General features: G+C 43.0%; 1 protein-coding gene across 1 annotated transcript in view; it reads left to right on the top strand.

Annotated features, from left to right (window-relative positions):
- Nucleotides 1-14,249, top strand: part of SEMA5B (semaphorin 5B) — a 163,460-nt gene extending 149,211 nt beyond the window's left edge. The window contains exon 21 of the mRNA XM_065413429.1: nt 14,094-14,249. Coding sequence (XP_065269501.1) covers nt 14,094-14,249 — 156 coding nt within the window. The remainder of the gene's footprint in view (nt 1-14,093) is intronic.
- The last annotated feature ends 3,289 nt before the right edge of the window (nt 14,250-17,538 follow it).

The following is a 17,538-nucleotide window of genomic DNA, read 5'->3' as shown; positions in this document are numbered from 1 at the left end:
AACCTGAGCTTAAGGAAATATATGATCAGTCGGCTACTCGGCAGTAAAAGAAACCAATAACGCACATTGACTGGATGATAACATAAGGCTGAGCTAATGCACAGCTCTATTATTTTCTCTATTCTTTTGATACTACTAAGACTTCTGCAACCTTCTTTATTTCGTATTCATCTTGAAATATCTCTGTTGCCCAATCAGCAGGGGAACACAGCCGAAAGTTTGAGAGCGTTACACTCAAATGTACAGTGCTGAATGCGGAATTGTAAATCGAGGTGAATTTTATATTAAGGTAGATTTAATGAAGGCAATCTTACCAGGTCTGAGCCTTGTTGGGACACTCAAGTACAGCAACATATTAATGGAGATCAGATGTAAATACCATAGATGACAGTGACCTATTGATTATTTAGTTGATGATAACTTGCCAGGATAGGGTTTTGTACAAGAATGTTTTATTTTCCTGGCTTCTTTTGAATTTCTATCTTGCTTTGTCACACTCTGTGGATTCTATTATTAGATATTTTTGCTGTGACATTTTAAAAGATTTCATACATATGCTTTCATCAGCAATACGTAGATTTTGAGTTCTTATTCATAAATTGTAGGGAGAGACTTTTGGGGTCATCTAATAAGTAGTTCACATTTCATTCATTAGTTAAATTCATACAGGGCTTTGACAATATCAAGCACTGTGCAGTACAAGGGCACGATAAAATAAGAATTAGCAGCTCTTTGAACTGGGCATCATGGCAGAATGGGTTACAGAACCTCCTACGACATCCCCAGTACTGTCAGGCTGATTAGTTAATAACTGATGATAATAGGGGAGAGCAAAACTGGCATTCTTAGCAGGTTTTGTTCCTTCTGGGAATTGCCCAGCAGCCCACTCTTTCCAAGTGGCAAGTTAGCTCTGCACTTGATATAAGGGAGGAGGAATCTTGGATTGAAAAGCAAGGAGGACCCAGGGTCAGGGCTGAGCTGTTCTGAGATAGGAGCCTTAGAGCAGCCATGCCTGGAGACAAGGCTCAAACTGAACTTTCTCTTATTGTTAAATTCTTTGTTAATAAACGGGGCTAAGTGTTGACTCTACAAAGCGTATGGGCTGAGTTTTAGAATAGTCTGGGAAAGGCACCTGCACATAGGGCCAAAACCAAATCCCATTGAAGTCCGTGGAAAGGCTTCCATTAACTTCAGTGGACTTTGGATCAGGGTCATATCAATTAAGGAGAATTGCATGTTTTCAAGGTTGGGTGTGATGACAACTATACAGAGTTTCTTCCCAGCGGTGCTTGTATTGACGTATCTTTTTTTAATGTAGCTTGTAGCTTTATTTTGAAGACCTATCCATATATTTTATAAAATCAAACTTCTCTCTCTGTAGAGATGCCTCAGACAAATGATCAAAGCTTCCAGTTCCTCTACTCCACATCCTGTCTCTGTCACCCCCACTGCCATCCCTTGTAAACCACGGGAAAAGTTGTTGCTTAAGCAAAACTGCCATCTGCTCCAACGAGAGCTTTATATGAGAGAGGATGGAGTGAAAACTGAGTGAGGATTTCAGGATTGGGCTGTGAAGAAACTTGTAAATGTTTGATACATTTCCTAGTGCCTGGAGTTTATAGGAAGACATCAGGCCACTACAAACTAACTTGGGTAAGTCTGCGAATATCACACCTGCCCAAACAAAGTTATATCTCTGAATGAAAATACAGCTATTAGAAAATATTCATAAATGGAAAAATATATTCATTAATTCCCATGGGAGCTATATAAATCAAACAATCGAAATTAAACGCCTTTCAACAAAGTGAGAATAGTCCCACTGAGCGCCAAAGACCCATGTGGAGCAGGCACCCTCTGCAAGGGATGCCAGACAATCGCAAAATATTTTATAGCAACAAAATATCAATATGGGGATCGCACGAGAGTGTTTCTGCCTTGCTGAAGAATAAATATTCTGAACGAATCATCAGTCTTAAAGATTGGTGCAGCTTTCAACTGTGTAGTGAGAAATAAAGCTTGAAGCAGACTGTGGATATCGGTTTGGTTTTAAAAATCTGTTTCTTTCGGGTATTTACCGCTACTGAAAATTGCATCTCTTTTAAAGCCGAGAAGCAGCTGGGGTTAAAGTTTTAGCTACTTTGGGTCCCCCAGAGGTAAGTTTTGCCTAAGGCATTCTTAGTTTGTGAGGATATTTGCTTCTCTCACCCTTGGAAAATTTAGGACTCCGTCTCCTATCCCCTAATTTGATGTGTTGCTACTTCAACTACACTTAGCTAACCCACTTATTCCTATGTGGTCACAGCACAGACCATGATGTCGTTGTGATATAAGAATTCCTTTTGTTTCAATGACCCTTTCACTGTGCATCATTCAAGTCCCAGGAATTGGGCTATACAGTTCAGACATTAGTCAACAGCTAATGAAACACAACTCAGTCAAGAAAGTTCTCAACAGTTTCCCTTTAGCATCTGCCTTGGCTATGTGGCTTTTTAAAGAGAGATTTAGCTGATGCAATCAGATGAAACAACAACAAATAAAAACAACAGTAAATCAGATTGAAACATAAAATCTGTTTTAGGGGAATTTCATGCTTAATAAAAACTATTTCCCCTGAGCAAAGTGGCATTTAACTGTTTGAATGGCACATTACATATTTTACGAGTATAGTCTTATTTGAAAAAGAATGGTAGGGCCTGGTGGCTGTATTGGCAATGGAGCATTGTGCTCTTCATTGTATGATCCAGCAATTGCAAATATCACTTCAGGGGAGTCTAGATTTACATAAGTCCTGCTAGGAAAGGAAAGTAAGAGAGCTCCTGTTGGGGGGGAAAAAAGGATTAAGCCATGCAACTCAGATGAAATCTATTAGTGTCTGTCTCCCCCCCACCCTTTTATTTAATTGGGTCAAGTCAAATTGAGCAGTCAGGCATGCCTGGATGTGTGGCTATTATGTGATTATTCTGCCCACGGAGTGATCTGCATCTAGCAGAGGGGTCATTACCCCGTGACAGCAGCGTCCTGGAGGACGGGAGCTGGGAGGGGGAAAGCTGCCTTCTAGTTTTCCCATATGCCTCTGATCTATAGATGAATTGTTTAAGATCAGTGAAAACTGCCAGTTAGAGCTGGAATGTCTCATCTCTCTGGTTGTCCCTGATAGGGCTTCCCCTTGGAATGTTAAACAGCCGCTCACTGCTGCTTTAGTCCAATCTGGTTTCCACTCTAACCGTTTTTAAGGCGGGCGCTTCGTTGCTTTGCAGGGCTGTGGCTGCGTGCTGTGTGGCAGGAATCCAAATTAGCACATCGGTAATTGTCAAGAGAGCTTCTGCTCAATTCTCTCGATCCGGTTTTCACTTCCTCTTTGATTTTAAGTCATCTTGAGAACCACCTCCCTGTGGATGTAGGTGCTTCATTCTTGTCCTGCCAAGTGTTTAATGATTACTCAACTCTCTCCCCCATCCCGAGGGTGATATGCATGTGAGCAGGATCTTCGCTGTTGTCCCCTACTCTGAGCTGAGAACCCCATCGAGTCATTGCAAATGCCAGGTTTGCCGTCGTTGGCATGATATTTATTTGTCCCCCACACTGAAAAAAACAGAATTCAAGGAAGAAGAAATGTGGATTCCTGAGGGAATTCAACAATATGGCAGTTAACTGGCTACTGTATATTTATACCACTGCCCTCTACTGGCCAGAACAAGGCTGTTCAGTTATGTCCTAGGCTCTTTACTGCTAACAGCTAATGGTGATTTTCCCTTGGCTCGGGGGCATGGGACTGTGCTACTGGAGAAGGAAGATGTGTATTCTTCCCTCCACTGCTCCCATGAAGCCCGGAGTGGCAATGGTATGCAGCATAGAGAAACCTGTGAAGTCCTGAGTGGCCATGGACTAATAATAATATAGCCAGAATTGGTTAAAGCTTTGTGTAAGAGGGAAGGGAACCAAACCAGCAGAATGCTAAGCAAAGAAATTAAGAGGGGCTTTAGAAATATATGAGGGGAACAATAAATACCAGAGAAAGTATAAGCCCAGTGATACATTTGGAAGGAGACTAAATTAATTAGGACTCTAGAATAGTTGAGCTACTGAATGGCTTCTTTAACTGGAATCATAAAGAGAGTGAGTCTGATAATTAGGAAATAATGAACTATCAATTCTAAGAATTAGGGGACAGTTGTTTGGCCCCTTGGAGCAGCTTGAGGAAGGGACCTGGCCCATGTGCCAACTTTGTGTCTTCCTGACACTCAGGCTGCGAGGCAGCAGGGCAGTCCAGAGGAGCAGTTGAGAGCAGCCTCAGTGCTGCTCTAAGATGCCTTGGTTGCTCCAGCACTCACATCCCCTATACAGGGTGGGTTTGGCATTGAGTTAACAATGCTGGCTCTGCCACTCCTTCAGGTGCTTGTATACAAGGGGAATCCTCATTAAGACATCTCTAAAGTTGCTTTGCCTGAGCGGCCTCACTGGATCCCAGGACCTAGCACTAAGTATGGGAATAAAGGGGAAAACTGAATCTGTATCAACAGGTCTGGATGGACTGTATCCTGGAGTCTGCGAGAATTAGCTAATGAACAGCCCCAATTACTAGTATTGATTTATGAAAAGTGAGGCAATACCCCAGTGCTGTGAAGGCACAAATTCCGCGACTTCTGCAGCGGCCAGTGCTGCTGACCCCAGGGCCACCCAAGCAGCTGGCCCCAGAGCTAGCTACTCAGGCGGCCCTTGGGACAGCCACACCGGCCGCCACTGGAGGGGCTCTCCCAGGGATGCCCGAGCAGCAGCCAGTGCAGCCGGCCCCGGGGGACGCCCGAGCAGCAGCCAGTGCAGCCGGCCCCGGGGGACGCCCGAGCAGCGGCCAGTGCAGCCGGCCCCGGGGGACGCCCGAGCAGCGGCCAGTGCAGCCGGCCCCGGGGGACGCCCGAGCAGCAGTCCCAGGGGTGGCTAGAGCAGCTGCAGCTCAGTGGCTCCCAGCAGCAGTCCCAGGACAGCTGGAGCAGTGGCAGGCCCCGGGGCTCAACGCCCCCTCCCCGGCAGCGGCAGGAGCGGCTGCTGGCCCCCGGGGCTCTCACCCCGCCAGTGCCCCCCCCCCCGGCAGCTGGTGCCATGGGCCCCTGGGGCTCCCTCCCCCGCAGCAGCTGGTGCTGAGGGCTCCGGCAGCGTCCCCCCCGGTTCAATCAGGAATATTTATGGTACAAGTCATGGACAGGTCATGGGCCATGATTTTTGTTTCTTGCCCGTGACCTGTCTGTGACTTTTACTAAAAATACCCGTGATTAAATCCATAGCCTCAGCAATGATTAATGGCAATTACCCATATTGTGGGGAGGTCTCATGTGGGGCACATGACTTATGAGGAGAGGCTGAGGGAACTGGGATTGTTTAGTCTGCAGAAGAGAAGAATGAGGGGGGATCTCATAGCTGCTTTCAACTACCTGAAAGGGGGTTCCAAAGAGGATGGATCTAGACTGTTCTCAGTGGTACCTGATGACAGAACAAGGAGCAATGGTCTCAAGTTGCAGTTGGGGAGGTTTAGGTTGGATATTCGGAAAAACTTTTTCACTAGGAGGGTGGTGAAGCACTGGAATGGGTTACCTAGGGAGGTGGTGGAATCTCCTTCCTTAGAGGTTTTTAAGGTCAGACTTGACAAAGCCCTGGCTGGGATGATTTAGTTGGGGATTGGTCCTGCGTTGAGCAGGGGGTTGGATGAGATGACCTCCTGAGGTCCCTTCCAACCCTGATATTCTATGATTCTATGATCCGTGTGAAGCCTGGTTTCCTTCGATACCTTCATTGCAAACAGCATGTTAATGAAATTATCAGAAGACCCTAAATTGGGAGGTGTGTCAAACACCAGCCTTGATAGAAAACTCATGGGAAAGGACCCGGAGAGTTCATAGGTGTAGTAGAAAGAAATAGGTGAGATTTAGCATGGGCGGGGCCCAAGGCAATCGTGTGGAAGGTACTCAAAAGGCAGCTATGTAGTGGGAGGGAGGTGTCACGCTGCCTGGAATGGCTCACGACCGTGAGTGCCAACCTCAAGGCAGATTGTCAAAAAGCAGGGCAGACACCCCAAACTGGTTGTATGTTCTGTAATTAGATTTCACCAAATCTACAGTGGAGTCACAGACAGTCCCCTTGGGCATTCCAGTCTGTCTTGCCACCCAGGCAAACGACTTAGTGATAGATGGTTGCTATGCACCAAAGATAACAAAAGATTTGGGTTACTCTCAGCCCCAAGAGACTAGATACTTAACTCCGGGTAAATTTGCACCTTAGATCTCACACCAAACACAATGCTTGTAGCCAATCCTATTGTAAATTATTTAAGGGTTTATTAAGTACCAAAAAAACGAGAGCATTATTACAAAATTAAAGTAGGCAAACATACATACGCAAATGAATTAGTGTGTGGTTTCAAAAGGTGACAGAGCTGTAGTAATATGTCAGCTCTGAATGTCTTTTAGGGCTAACCCAGGTTCACCCAGGGGATCTCTGCTTCTGTTTCGGAGCCGCCTCTAGCCCTTTTGGCTTCCAAACAGCAAAAGAGATGACACATTTTCTTGTCAGCTGTTTTTATTTCCTGCTTCCAGAATTCAAGCTGATGTGATGAGCCCTTTTGCATGTAGCCTCTTGATGAGTGTGAGGGGGCAGTTAACAAAGTCTTTGTATTGTAATGTTCCACAATGGTTCATTTCATTTTGATAGGACTTCTTGATGGGCAGGAGACATCCCTCCTGACTGAGTTCACAATTTCAGAGCAAGCATTTTTTACAGTTACAAAACAAAAACGTAAATACTACCTCATAGCACGTGATAAAGAGATAAGTGAGATTAATGCCTGCAGCAATTTCTAAGCATTTCATAAAATCTAAACACTTTGTGGTAAGTCCAGTACCCATCTTAGCCATGCGGATACACAGGTAAAACTGACTGGTTTCCAGCAATAAATTTGTCAGTGCTCAGCTGAGGTCTAAAGCCTTGGCAAGAGATGGCACCTGGTCTGCCAGCCTCATAGGAGATCCCTGAAAAGCAAGAAGGCTGTCAGAGACCTAAGGACAGTATTGGTTGGCAAATTAGAGAGAGAGAGAGTGAGTGAGTGTGTGTGTGCGCGCGCGCTGGGGTAGCTGTATCTGTGTAACTCCCAGTCTAAATGCACTGTGCTGGAGTGATGTGGGGCTCACACCATCCCAGGTAAGTTGCACTGTTGCAGTATATACACATTAGGGTTGTTTACACCAGTGTAGCCACATTGATGTAGGGCTTATCTACACTTGAAATGCTGCAGCTGCACCACGGTAGCGCTTCAGTGTAGATATACCTATGCCGACAGGAGGGGTGCTTGCATCTGTCCACCTTCCCAATAGGCGATAGCTAGGTGGACAGAAGAATTCTGCAGAGACATCACAGAGCAGGGAGCAGATAGTCTGTATCTCCACAGCACTGTTGAGACTACAGCTGGAATTTTGTGTCCCACTGCAAACATCTCCATGCTGACAAACAGGAGGGAATTTTTTGGGTGTAGGTTGCTTGGGGCTTCGTGTCTGTATAGTGCCTAGCACATTGTTTCCTGTAGCACTCACAAATAACCAATGCTGATAACCATCCAAAGAGCAACAAATACGTGCGAGTCTGAGATCACGCCGAGTGTGAGGTGGACAAATTACTTAGGGTCAGATCCAACGCCTGCTGATGGCAGTGGAAAGACTCCCATTGACCTCAGTCACCTTTGGATCAGACTCTTGGGTCCCAATTCAGAAAGATACTTAAACACAAGTCTAGCCATAAGTATGTGCCTAGTTCACAATGGAAGTTGTGCCATCGACTGCAGCGGGGGTAGGATTTCACCCACAGGGCGTACAGTTTAGCAGATCTAAATGTCTTTGCACCATCCGGGAGGAGGTGAGCTTCTAAGGAAGACTTGAAAGAAGAGATGCCAGAGGCTCTGAATCTTTTTATAGTTTGTGGCTAATCTGTGGGATTCCGAAGCCCTTTCCAGCATTTGTCTGTATTTTCAGTAGTGGCTATCATGTATAGCGTGAGAGACATGATACCGTTGCAGCAGGCAGTTGATGGGCGGGAGTAGGCTGTGTATCCTTTGTTTTGTTAGTGCTAGTAAATGCCAAGAGGTTTGATTTTAGTCATGTGCTTTGTTTATTTTTAATGTAATTGTTGTGCTAATTATTCACCAATTTGCTGGCTAGTCATAGTGCTGAGATGACCACCTTGTACCACTCCAGAAAAGTGCATTCTGCAGGGAAGTGTTCATAATCTGAGTCCATTTCAGTAATCCTTATCTATTTTATGTTGCCATGACACCGAGTAATTTCCTGTCATGAGCAGGGCCTGGCTAGCTCCATAAAACATAAACAATCTGTATTGAAAAAGCATTTCACCCAATCTGATTTTACTCTGAGGAAAACATGAGCCCCACGAGGAACACAAAAAAGACAAAAGGTTGGATCTGGGATGCTTTATTGTTTGTTTATTTCTATCCATTATGTAATTACATTTTGAGTTGATTATATAATTCCCTTCTCCCTCCCTCTTTCCCCACAGAAAACAGGAGTGTCCAGCTTGCTCTCTCAGATCACTGTTCCTGCAGAATATTGGATACTGCTAGCAGGGAAAATGGGAGCCACTCACTTTATTCTTTAAAGGCCTAATGTTGTGCCATTGAATTCATGCCCTTGATTACAGTGGAAGTAGGATATCAAGCTTTACTTGCATATGGTCCCAATTTGGGCATTGTGGGTTCCTACTGTGACTGAGTGCAGTAGTCTAATTCATGCTGTCTATCCATAAAGCAATCCAGTCACTTTGATATGTAGACACCAGTTCTGGGCTATTGCCTAAATCCACTGCACAATGCATGTCAAAGCTTAAAAGTGTATGGAGAGGCTACAGCACTGATTGGCTGGCTGGCTGGTTTCTTGTGTTCCTTTCCAGCCAACATGAAGTTTAGGACTGATGTGTTTTTAATGGTAGAAAGAGATCTTACATTATATACAAAACTGCAGGAGTGGAAGTGCAGTCATCGCATTTTAGAGGGATCTTTTGGGGGAAACTACAGTTGGAAAGATATGCATCATGGTATAAAACCTCTTAATCCAGGACAAGATTAAAATGTGATTAGGGGTTAATCACAAATGATGAGTGAGATGCTCTAAAGGGGTCACCTAACTAAAAATAGCTGCCATATGTAAAAGGGAATGACTGAAATATCTGCCAGTGGCAGAAAGATGTTGGGGCAGATTTGCTGTTTGTGTCAATGGTCATAGCGCCATTGGCTTTCATGCAGTTACGACAAATTTACACCAAATGAAGATCTGCCCCCAAGATCCTAGGAGAGCTCCAAAAAAGGGAGAGGAGTCTGAAGTGCTGAGAGGACTGGACAAATGTGGAAGTAACTGCAAAATCAGGCACCAGATGAGGCTTACCAGAAATCTTTCTGTATTATTTCACTGTGTTAGAAACGCTGTTACTTTTTTGTGCTGACTTAGATTTTGGAGGCATATATTTGGGAGGAACGTGTATTTATAGCTAATACACTAAAAAAAAATTGCCCTTTTCACTGGAGCTGGTAAAAAAATGGGGAAAAAATTGAAAAGTTTTTGTAAAAAAATTGAAATTTGGAAAAATTTTAGCACACATTTATATGTATAAGTAACAAATGTACATACAGGGCATATATACAGTTGTATCCAAGATCAAACTGGATTAGTACTGTAATATGCATATTATTAAATGTGATTATGTGCTGATAGTTGTCAGATTTTAATCCAATACACTAGTGGATTATAATTTAATGACCTGGACTAAGGGCAAAATTTTTTGGCATGGGGGTAAGGCTTATGGCACAGGAGGTTAGTAATTAGAAAGTCTGAATGTTTTACTTCGCCTAAAAATATCACTAGTAAATGATGAAAAAGATCTAGTGAACAAATATATCATGATGCCAGTCACGTTTAAAAATTACTTACACTTTGCTTTATTGGAACTTTATCTTGGATGGGATGGAACTGTCTGTGCATGTGTGTGTATGTTAAATAATACACACACACACATATGCGCATACAAAATAGTCCATCCATATGGAACATATTCATTCATACATATATCCATACGTATATTGTATATAAGTTTCAGAGGTTATGACAATATATGGAAGGCATTTTTGGTAGCCCTATGCTTTTAAAATTATTGTAATGACAACTATACATTGCTTATACATTTCGGTAAACATTGGGCTATTCAGTGTTCTGCTAGCCCCAGTAGCATTGTCAGGACATATTTTTTTTTAAAATTGCTGACAGTGATAGTATGTCAAAATGCTGCACTTATCTCAAACCATCTCACAGTGATCTCTTTCTTCACTTTTCTGAAAACGTCCCTATGTGACAAACTAATATTCCTAGGACAGAAGAGTCTTTCTTGTGTTTTATTCATATGCCAATATAATACAATAAAAACTCTTTTAAAGGAAGACGTTTAAATTCTGGTGTGTGTCCTTGAGTAATGGGTTTTGGTCAGATTAGCATAAATTGCTGGCAAGCCATCTGCTAAAAGGTTCTTGGATGGAGGCTCCTGATGGATAGACTGGCAAATATAACTTGGCTTTGCTGATACTGCTGATCTTGAGGATGGAGGAAGCAGGTAGCAGATATTTGATCAATGTGGTTTGAGTTCCTGTTTGCTCCTGAGTGAAACAATTTTCTATCCTTCTATCTAAATATAGCTTACAGGCATTTTTATCACCATAGATTCTGAGTGCTGCTACAGAGGCAGGGCAGGATGGGGCTGTGAGAGAGCCTGAACCCCTTTCCCAGCCGTGTTTAGGAAGGTTCTCAGATACAGCTGTGTATTGCCCAGGGGGAGTGCTGCCCTGAGGAAAAGGCATCTTACTGCAGTTTTAGAGGAGAGGCAATAGCATCAACAAACCCTGCTGGAGACCCTTATCTGTTCAGAGTGGGCCAAATGTGCCCCGGGTGTAACTCCATTGAGTTCAGCACACTGGGGATGAAGCGGTCCAGCGTCTGAGCCATGTCCTGCCTTGATGGCGCAACCCATGTCGCTCCTGAAGGAAAGTCTTCAGAGGGACAGTTTGTCACCTGTCTCTCATCCCTGCATAGGGAGAAAGGAAAGGAGCCAGGGTTAAATCTTTTAATAATACAAGTGAGGCTACCCACAGAGATTTAAGTGCAATCCCCGTCTGGGTTTGTGGATTTCTAAAATTCGCTGCTGCCTAATTTCGCCTCTTGCAAAAATATCAACCAGTTTCTAGTGCCTGGGAGCCTAACCATCTATTTATTAAAATAAGACCAACAATAGGTTTGTGCTGGAAAACATTAAGGCGCTGTACATTGATCATACTGATTTAGGGCTCGTTCTGCCTTCCTAATATCGCCAGAGCCTTATTCTGTGAAGCTAATTGCATTATAAATCCCTTAAAGCATTTTCATAAGGTATTGCCCAAAGATATGAAACCCTCCATCAAAGAACAAAGAAACAGTTGTGGGGTTGTTTTCTCATTAAGTGTTATAGGAAAGTAAAGGCAAAAAAGAGAGAGAAAATGCCAGTGTTAATTAAATGCAACGCTTGCTTTCAGTGACTAGATTTAAAGCATTGCAGGAAATCCTGAAATTTAGTCATTCCAGCTGAGAGCCCAAGGAATCGAGGGCTGTGATTTTTCATTTTCAGCTAGAGGTGGGCCCGACCAGGATTTGATCATCATCAAGCTTCAGGGGTGTTTAGATCTAGACTCATCTCTACTCTTAACCCTTAGTGAGAGACTCAGCTAATCCACAGCTGCCGTGACCTCCTGAGAGCATCCAACTGAAACACCTGCTCTCACACATCCATATGCTGACAGCCCTCTCCTTCCCACATTGTGCAACCCGTGAGATTTCCCTGAGCATCATCTCAGGACTTGACCATGTAGGAGGCGATTTCCTCACTCACGTGTTCCTCTTGCCCTCATTTATGCTTCTGAAAATTTACACTTGGGCTACTACTGTGCAGTCGAGTAGATCTGGCGGTGTTTTATGCTCACTTGGAGAATGAGGACACCAATGGTACGGCGCGCCGTACTCCTCCATGGAAGGCACTGGCATGTAGTATTTAACTGCACGTGTTAAGTATACGGAGCTAAATCACACTAGCTAGGAAATAACAAACCTTATGTACAGTATGCATGAATAACTAAGTTCATTTGCTTTGGAAGAGCTCCCCAATAATAATACTTTGCACATATAATGTGCCTTTTACCCAGGGATCTCAACTCTTTGACCAAGCTGGGTAAGTATTTTTATCTTCATATTACAGATGGGGAGTCCGAATCTCAGAGATTTCCCAAGGACACACAGAATGTGGCAGAGCCAGAGAATTAAACTCAAATTCCCTGACCACCAGCCCTGAGCTCTAACCAACAAACTGCTCCCTTTATTATTTTGATATTTCTTTGGCTGATTGGGAGCGATGCATAACACTTCCTATCACATCTTCCTTTCATTTCTAAGGGCAGAAGGAATTCTCACCCCTTTTTGGCCAGTTGGAAATTATTTAGCATTTGCACAACTATAGTAGGAGTTCTGCCCATTCAAATAGTGATGTTTGGCATGCATATAGTGCCTGATGCTGTTACCTTTAGTCACCGAGAGCAGTGCTTTTCTCACATGAAGCCCCCTCTGAAGTACCTAGGACTCTATGCATGAGTAAGCTACTTCTCAGGTTGAGTGAGAGTAGAAGTATTGGGCCCTTAGCACTTGTTGAGCATTGACCAGTTATTCATCACATCAGTTCTGGGAGGTAGGTTAGCAAGCATTATTAACCCATATGGAAACAGGTGATGTAATTTGCCCAAGGTCACACAATTAGTCAGTAGCAGAGCCAGCATTAGAACTCAGGAGTTCCAGACTCCAAAGCCTATATTCAGTCCTCCAGTCCATGCTGCCTTTCAAATAGGTGACACTCTCCACTCCAGATGGCAAGAAGCTTGAACTAGCCAATCACAGGTCTCTGCACCCTTTTAGGAAATAGTGTGCACCTATTTTAAGGGTGTAAGTGAAACATACATCTTTTGTTGCTTCAGAACAAGGGATGAATTCCTTGTTGCAGCATAACAGCAGATTAAGGGGCCCACGTGAGAGATTGAGGCATGCAGTTATTTAAAAATAAAAGCCTGCCATGAGCATGCTTCAAAAGCGAAATGGATTGTGTGACTGAAATGACATCGACAGCAAGGAAAACGATAAATTTTCTGAGAGGAGTCTCATCCTCCAAAACAGGACTTTATCCTTTTGAGCTGGAAACATCTGGCTTGTCAGTGGATTTTACAACAAAGGGGAGGGGGAAAACAATTTCTGGTGCCATGACTATAAGTGATTCCATGATAAGGCAGAGAAGGGGGAATTTTCTTTTCTAAATTCTAGTGGTAAAAGATACATTTTGTATTTCTCATTTTTCTGCTGCTATTGACAACACTTGTTACTTGGTTGTAGAATTTCTTGAGTCATTTTAGTTTTTCAAAAAGTGACCATGACTTGTTACTTATACTGTAGCTGACAGAAGTGACACACTTAATATCGGGGGGTCCAAACCTGGATATCTACCAATGGAGATGGAGATCAGGTAAATGTGCACCTGCTCTTCCAAAGAGACACGAAGTGCCATTTTGGTAACTGCTATGACAGGGAGTTGGTGGCTGTACAAAGAACACTTTGGAAGGGAATAGGTTGAGTGTACAGTTCACCACTCAGTCCTGTTTAGGCCCAGCATGGTTGTGTGACAATGATGATCAGACATCATGCCATCTACTAGGAGAATCTGGGTCTCTGCAGAAGACTCTGGATTCTGGCTCTAGTAATGGCTGAGCACAGATCCACCAACACAGAAATGGCAAGAGCTGTGGGTCCACCCACTGACTGACTCCACAGAGAGAGAGAGCCATGTATGGTACACACCCATCTTATCCTCCCAGATGGAGGGAAGGTGCCAGTGGCCCAGGATGGAGATGGAATCTGAGCAAGAAAGATCTGAAAATAGGAAAGAGCATTTACAAAGCATTTATATGTCTATGTAATTTTTTTTACTTTTTACAGACGCTTAACAAGAACAACTTAATACCTGATGACAGGACCAACTTCTACCCCTTGCAGCAAACCAACGTGTACACTACAACCTATTATCCCAGTACACTGAATAAATATGACTACAGGCCTGAGGCCTCCCCTGGAAGGACCTTTACCAACAGCTGATGATGGACAGACTGTCCAAGGACTGGATCACTTCCTATATGAATTGTTTTTTAAACTGAGTTTATGGACCAAATATTGGCCCGGTCTCCAGATGTAAATATTGTACAAGTAGGGCCTTTTTTTTTTTTTTTTTTTGGTTAACTGTATTACTTTTAAACAGCACATCTTAAGTTGACAGAATGCTTATGGACCACGGACCATTCTGCATAGACTTTTGTGGATATTTGGCTGGTGATGACACTTACTGCTGCAAATATTCATTGCTGGATGATCAGTATTTCTCTCTGAGGCCTGAATTGCCGAGGAGCTGATTGCATGCTGTGCTAGGTTTCCACCATGCTACACTAGTGTGTTCTAAGAAACATTACAGGTAGCTCCTTAGAGCAATGGATGATTGTACAGTGACTAGACAATGGTGGTACATTGAATGACACTTCGTTCACAAGACGAGCTGCCTGGGACTCCATCCTGGTAGGAACTAGAACACAGTTTTAGGTTTCCAGTGGTGTCTCCAGCATCACTAGAAGATTCCTTTCACATTGCAGGAAATAGCCTCCACAGTCTCTTCTTTGGTAACATCCAGTTCAACTGGGGAAAGAAAACACACAAAGTACTCTACCCAAAGAAGCATTTCAGAATATTTCCAGTTTTAATTAAAAGAAAATGATACAGGCAATGAGATGTTAAGTGAAGTAAATGTTGGATTAATGAGATGTGGACTTTGCATAACAAAGATGTGCTTACCACTGGAAAAAATGTGAGGAGTGCTGTACATGAGCCATGAGCTTTCTTTGAAATGACATTTACTTTTTTTCCCTCCAAGCTTGATCCTGTTCATATCTGCAAGGAATGACGACTGATGGCCAGGCCCTCCTCTTGTGAAATCACTAGGCTTGGGGCTAATTCTTATTTTATTATTTTTTTAGTTCACTTATTTTTTGAAGAGTAAGAAATTCTGAATTTTTGGCACGGTATTTTTCTAAGGAATGTATTCATAGCATACCATGACGCAGAAAGTCTGCTGCACATTCTTAGTGTCTTCCAGTCAGTACGCCATCAAATAATTATACAGCTGAATAATGTGCATTGTTTGCCAATATTTCTTTAGATTTCTCAGCTAGAAACAAACAAAAAAACCCAACCTTGTTACAGTTATTAAATTGGGACTGTAGCGTTATTAAACATTATATCCAGCCTTGAAATGTAATTTTGTGTATGTGTGTGCCTGTGTCCAGCAGAACTGTATTAGACTGTTGCAGAAGCCATGGTGTGTACAACCAGATATGTATGTCTGACATTGTTTTGTTTTGGCCAAACAGTATCGCCAGTGCTTAATGGACAGTTCCATCAAATGTGTTAGCAACGTGAGCAAGTTTGACACTGTTAGTATTGAATGTTTCTAACTATTTATAATGAACTCCTGAGGCTAAGACTTTTTTAGAATGCCACAATACTGAGCATGAGATAAGAGTACAAACCTAAACACCCATGAGCTCCAAGTAGCTCCAGAACTTGAATTCTTTGTATGCATCTTACTGTAGCAATTGCCATGTCTGTTTTCAGTCATTGACTGGGATGTGTTTGAAGCAGTTTGGGTTGTATTGGTTACATACGAGAGATTTCACTGTAAGCCAGCACTCAGCTAGTTTCTCGTTGCTGTCATTCATGGACACTTGTTTGGAAGGTGGGGCTGAGATGGAGCTGGTCATTGCACACATACCCATCCACAGAGCTGAGAAGGGGCTTTGCTGCTCATGACTCAAAATGAACAGCTCTCCTAAGGGTGAGGCAGAGCAGAGGTGGACTCTGTAACCTGGTCTTACAGTGTGGGACCAAAAGCAGGAGAACAAAGTAACCTGTTTCTAAACTAGTTGAACCCTAACCTATGGTAGTGATCTATAGCTGTAAGGAGATTTATTATAAAATTTCGTCAGTGAGGGTCTTGGGAGTTATTGAGCTACTCTAACCTTTTCTGGCAACTGTACCAGTTTAGCAGCCTGATCCAGGTTCTGCTTCCAGTGACACCAGTGTAAATTGGGAAAACCCCATTTAAATAAAATTACTCTGGATATATACAGCGGTATGACCAAAAGCAGATTCTGGCCCTAAGAGTTTGGCTGTACTAGTTTCTTCCACTTATTCAGCTAGATCAAAAGAGGCAGGCACTGGTCACAAAAGCCCCATTGATTTTCAGTGGGAGTTAGGTACCTAATTCCCTTAGGGCTATAGAAAATCCCAAGCTAAAGTTACAGGACTGGTGCAGAGCCCTCCTGGCTGACAACTGTTGCACTAGACATCTCTAATGTCAGCAGTTCTAAAGAAACTATTGGCGCCCAAGATCACTGTAGACATTACAAGCTAAAGTCATTTCTAAGCTTCCATTTCAGGTGGTTCCCTGTGTTGGAGAGTTAGACGGTTATTGTTTATTTGGCAGGATTACAGCTGCAATTCTTAGAGTTGCAAGCGAGTTAAACCTTGCAGTTATTTTAATTTTTTTTTTTTTTTGGTAGCTCAAACATTTCCATTTGCCCCCCCCCAAAGCCATGTAAGAGCTGAAATTATTTAGTTTTTCAACTCCGTGAGCAAGATCACTGCTTTCATGGTGCTCAAAAGGTGCATATATTATAGTGTGTAGGGGCAATGGGGTAGGTTATATTTTCATCAAGACATTTCAGAGTCATTCTTATTAGCCATCTGAATGGCTTCATGAAATTGGCAATCACAGCGAGAATCTGTGCACTCCATTCAAGCAGAAAGTAGAAGCAGGGGGAGGAGAAACTCTGAACTCTTAGTACTCAATTAATGTTTGTGTGAGAGTGCAGTTCTTTAAGGGCAATGTTAATGTGATGTGAGGGTTGAATTCCTTCTGCACTCCTCAGTGCGGCCCAGGTTAATGACACAATATACAATGATATTCTTGTGTTTCTGTTTGGTTCTAGCAGGTAAATTGGCAGCAGATCATCAGATCTGTAATATCCATAGGAGATTGAATTGCTGCTGCAGCCTGACGTTAAACTGCTTAAATTTCCCATTCTTAAGGTCATCTAAAAGTATGCCCAGTGTGTTGGAAATACCATTGCTCTAGCACCAAAGGTTTCTAACAGCAGCTTTGGCTTTTTTTTTTTTTTTTTTTTTTAACTTTTAGAAAAAAACAAAATGCTGATCAGTTATTTAGCAAGAAATTGGGTTGACCTTGCAGCCTTAGCTCACTGCAGATATTCTGGAATAGGATTCAGCTGTACAGCATGTTGAAAGCAGTAAGTGTCTTGCACCCAAATGGGTAGGGGGT

This window comes from Emys orbicularis, chromosome 11 (genome assembly GCF_028017835.1).
Source record: "Emys orbicularis isolate rEmyOrb1 chromosome 11, rEmyOrb1.hap1, whole genome shotgun sequence".
Lineage (NCBI taxonomy): Eukaryota > Metazoa > Chordata > Testudines > Emydidae > Emys > Emys orbicularis.
Note: the sequence above shows the minus strand (reverse complement) of the source record. Positions and strands in the feature narration are given on the sequence as shown.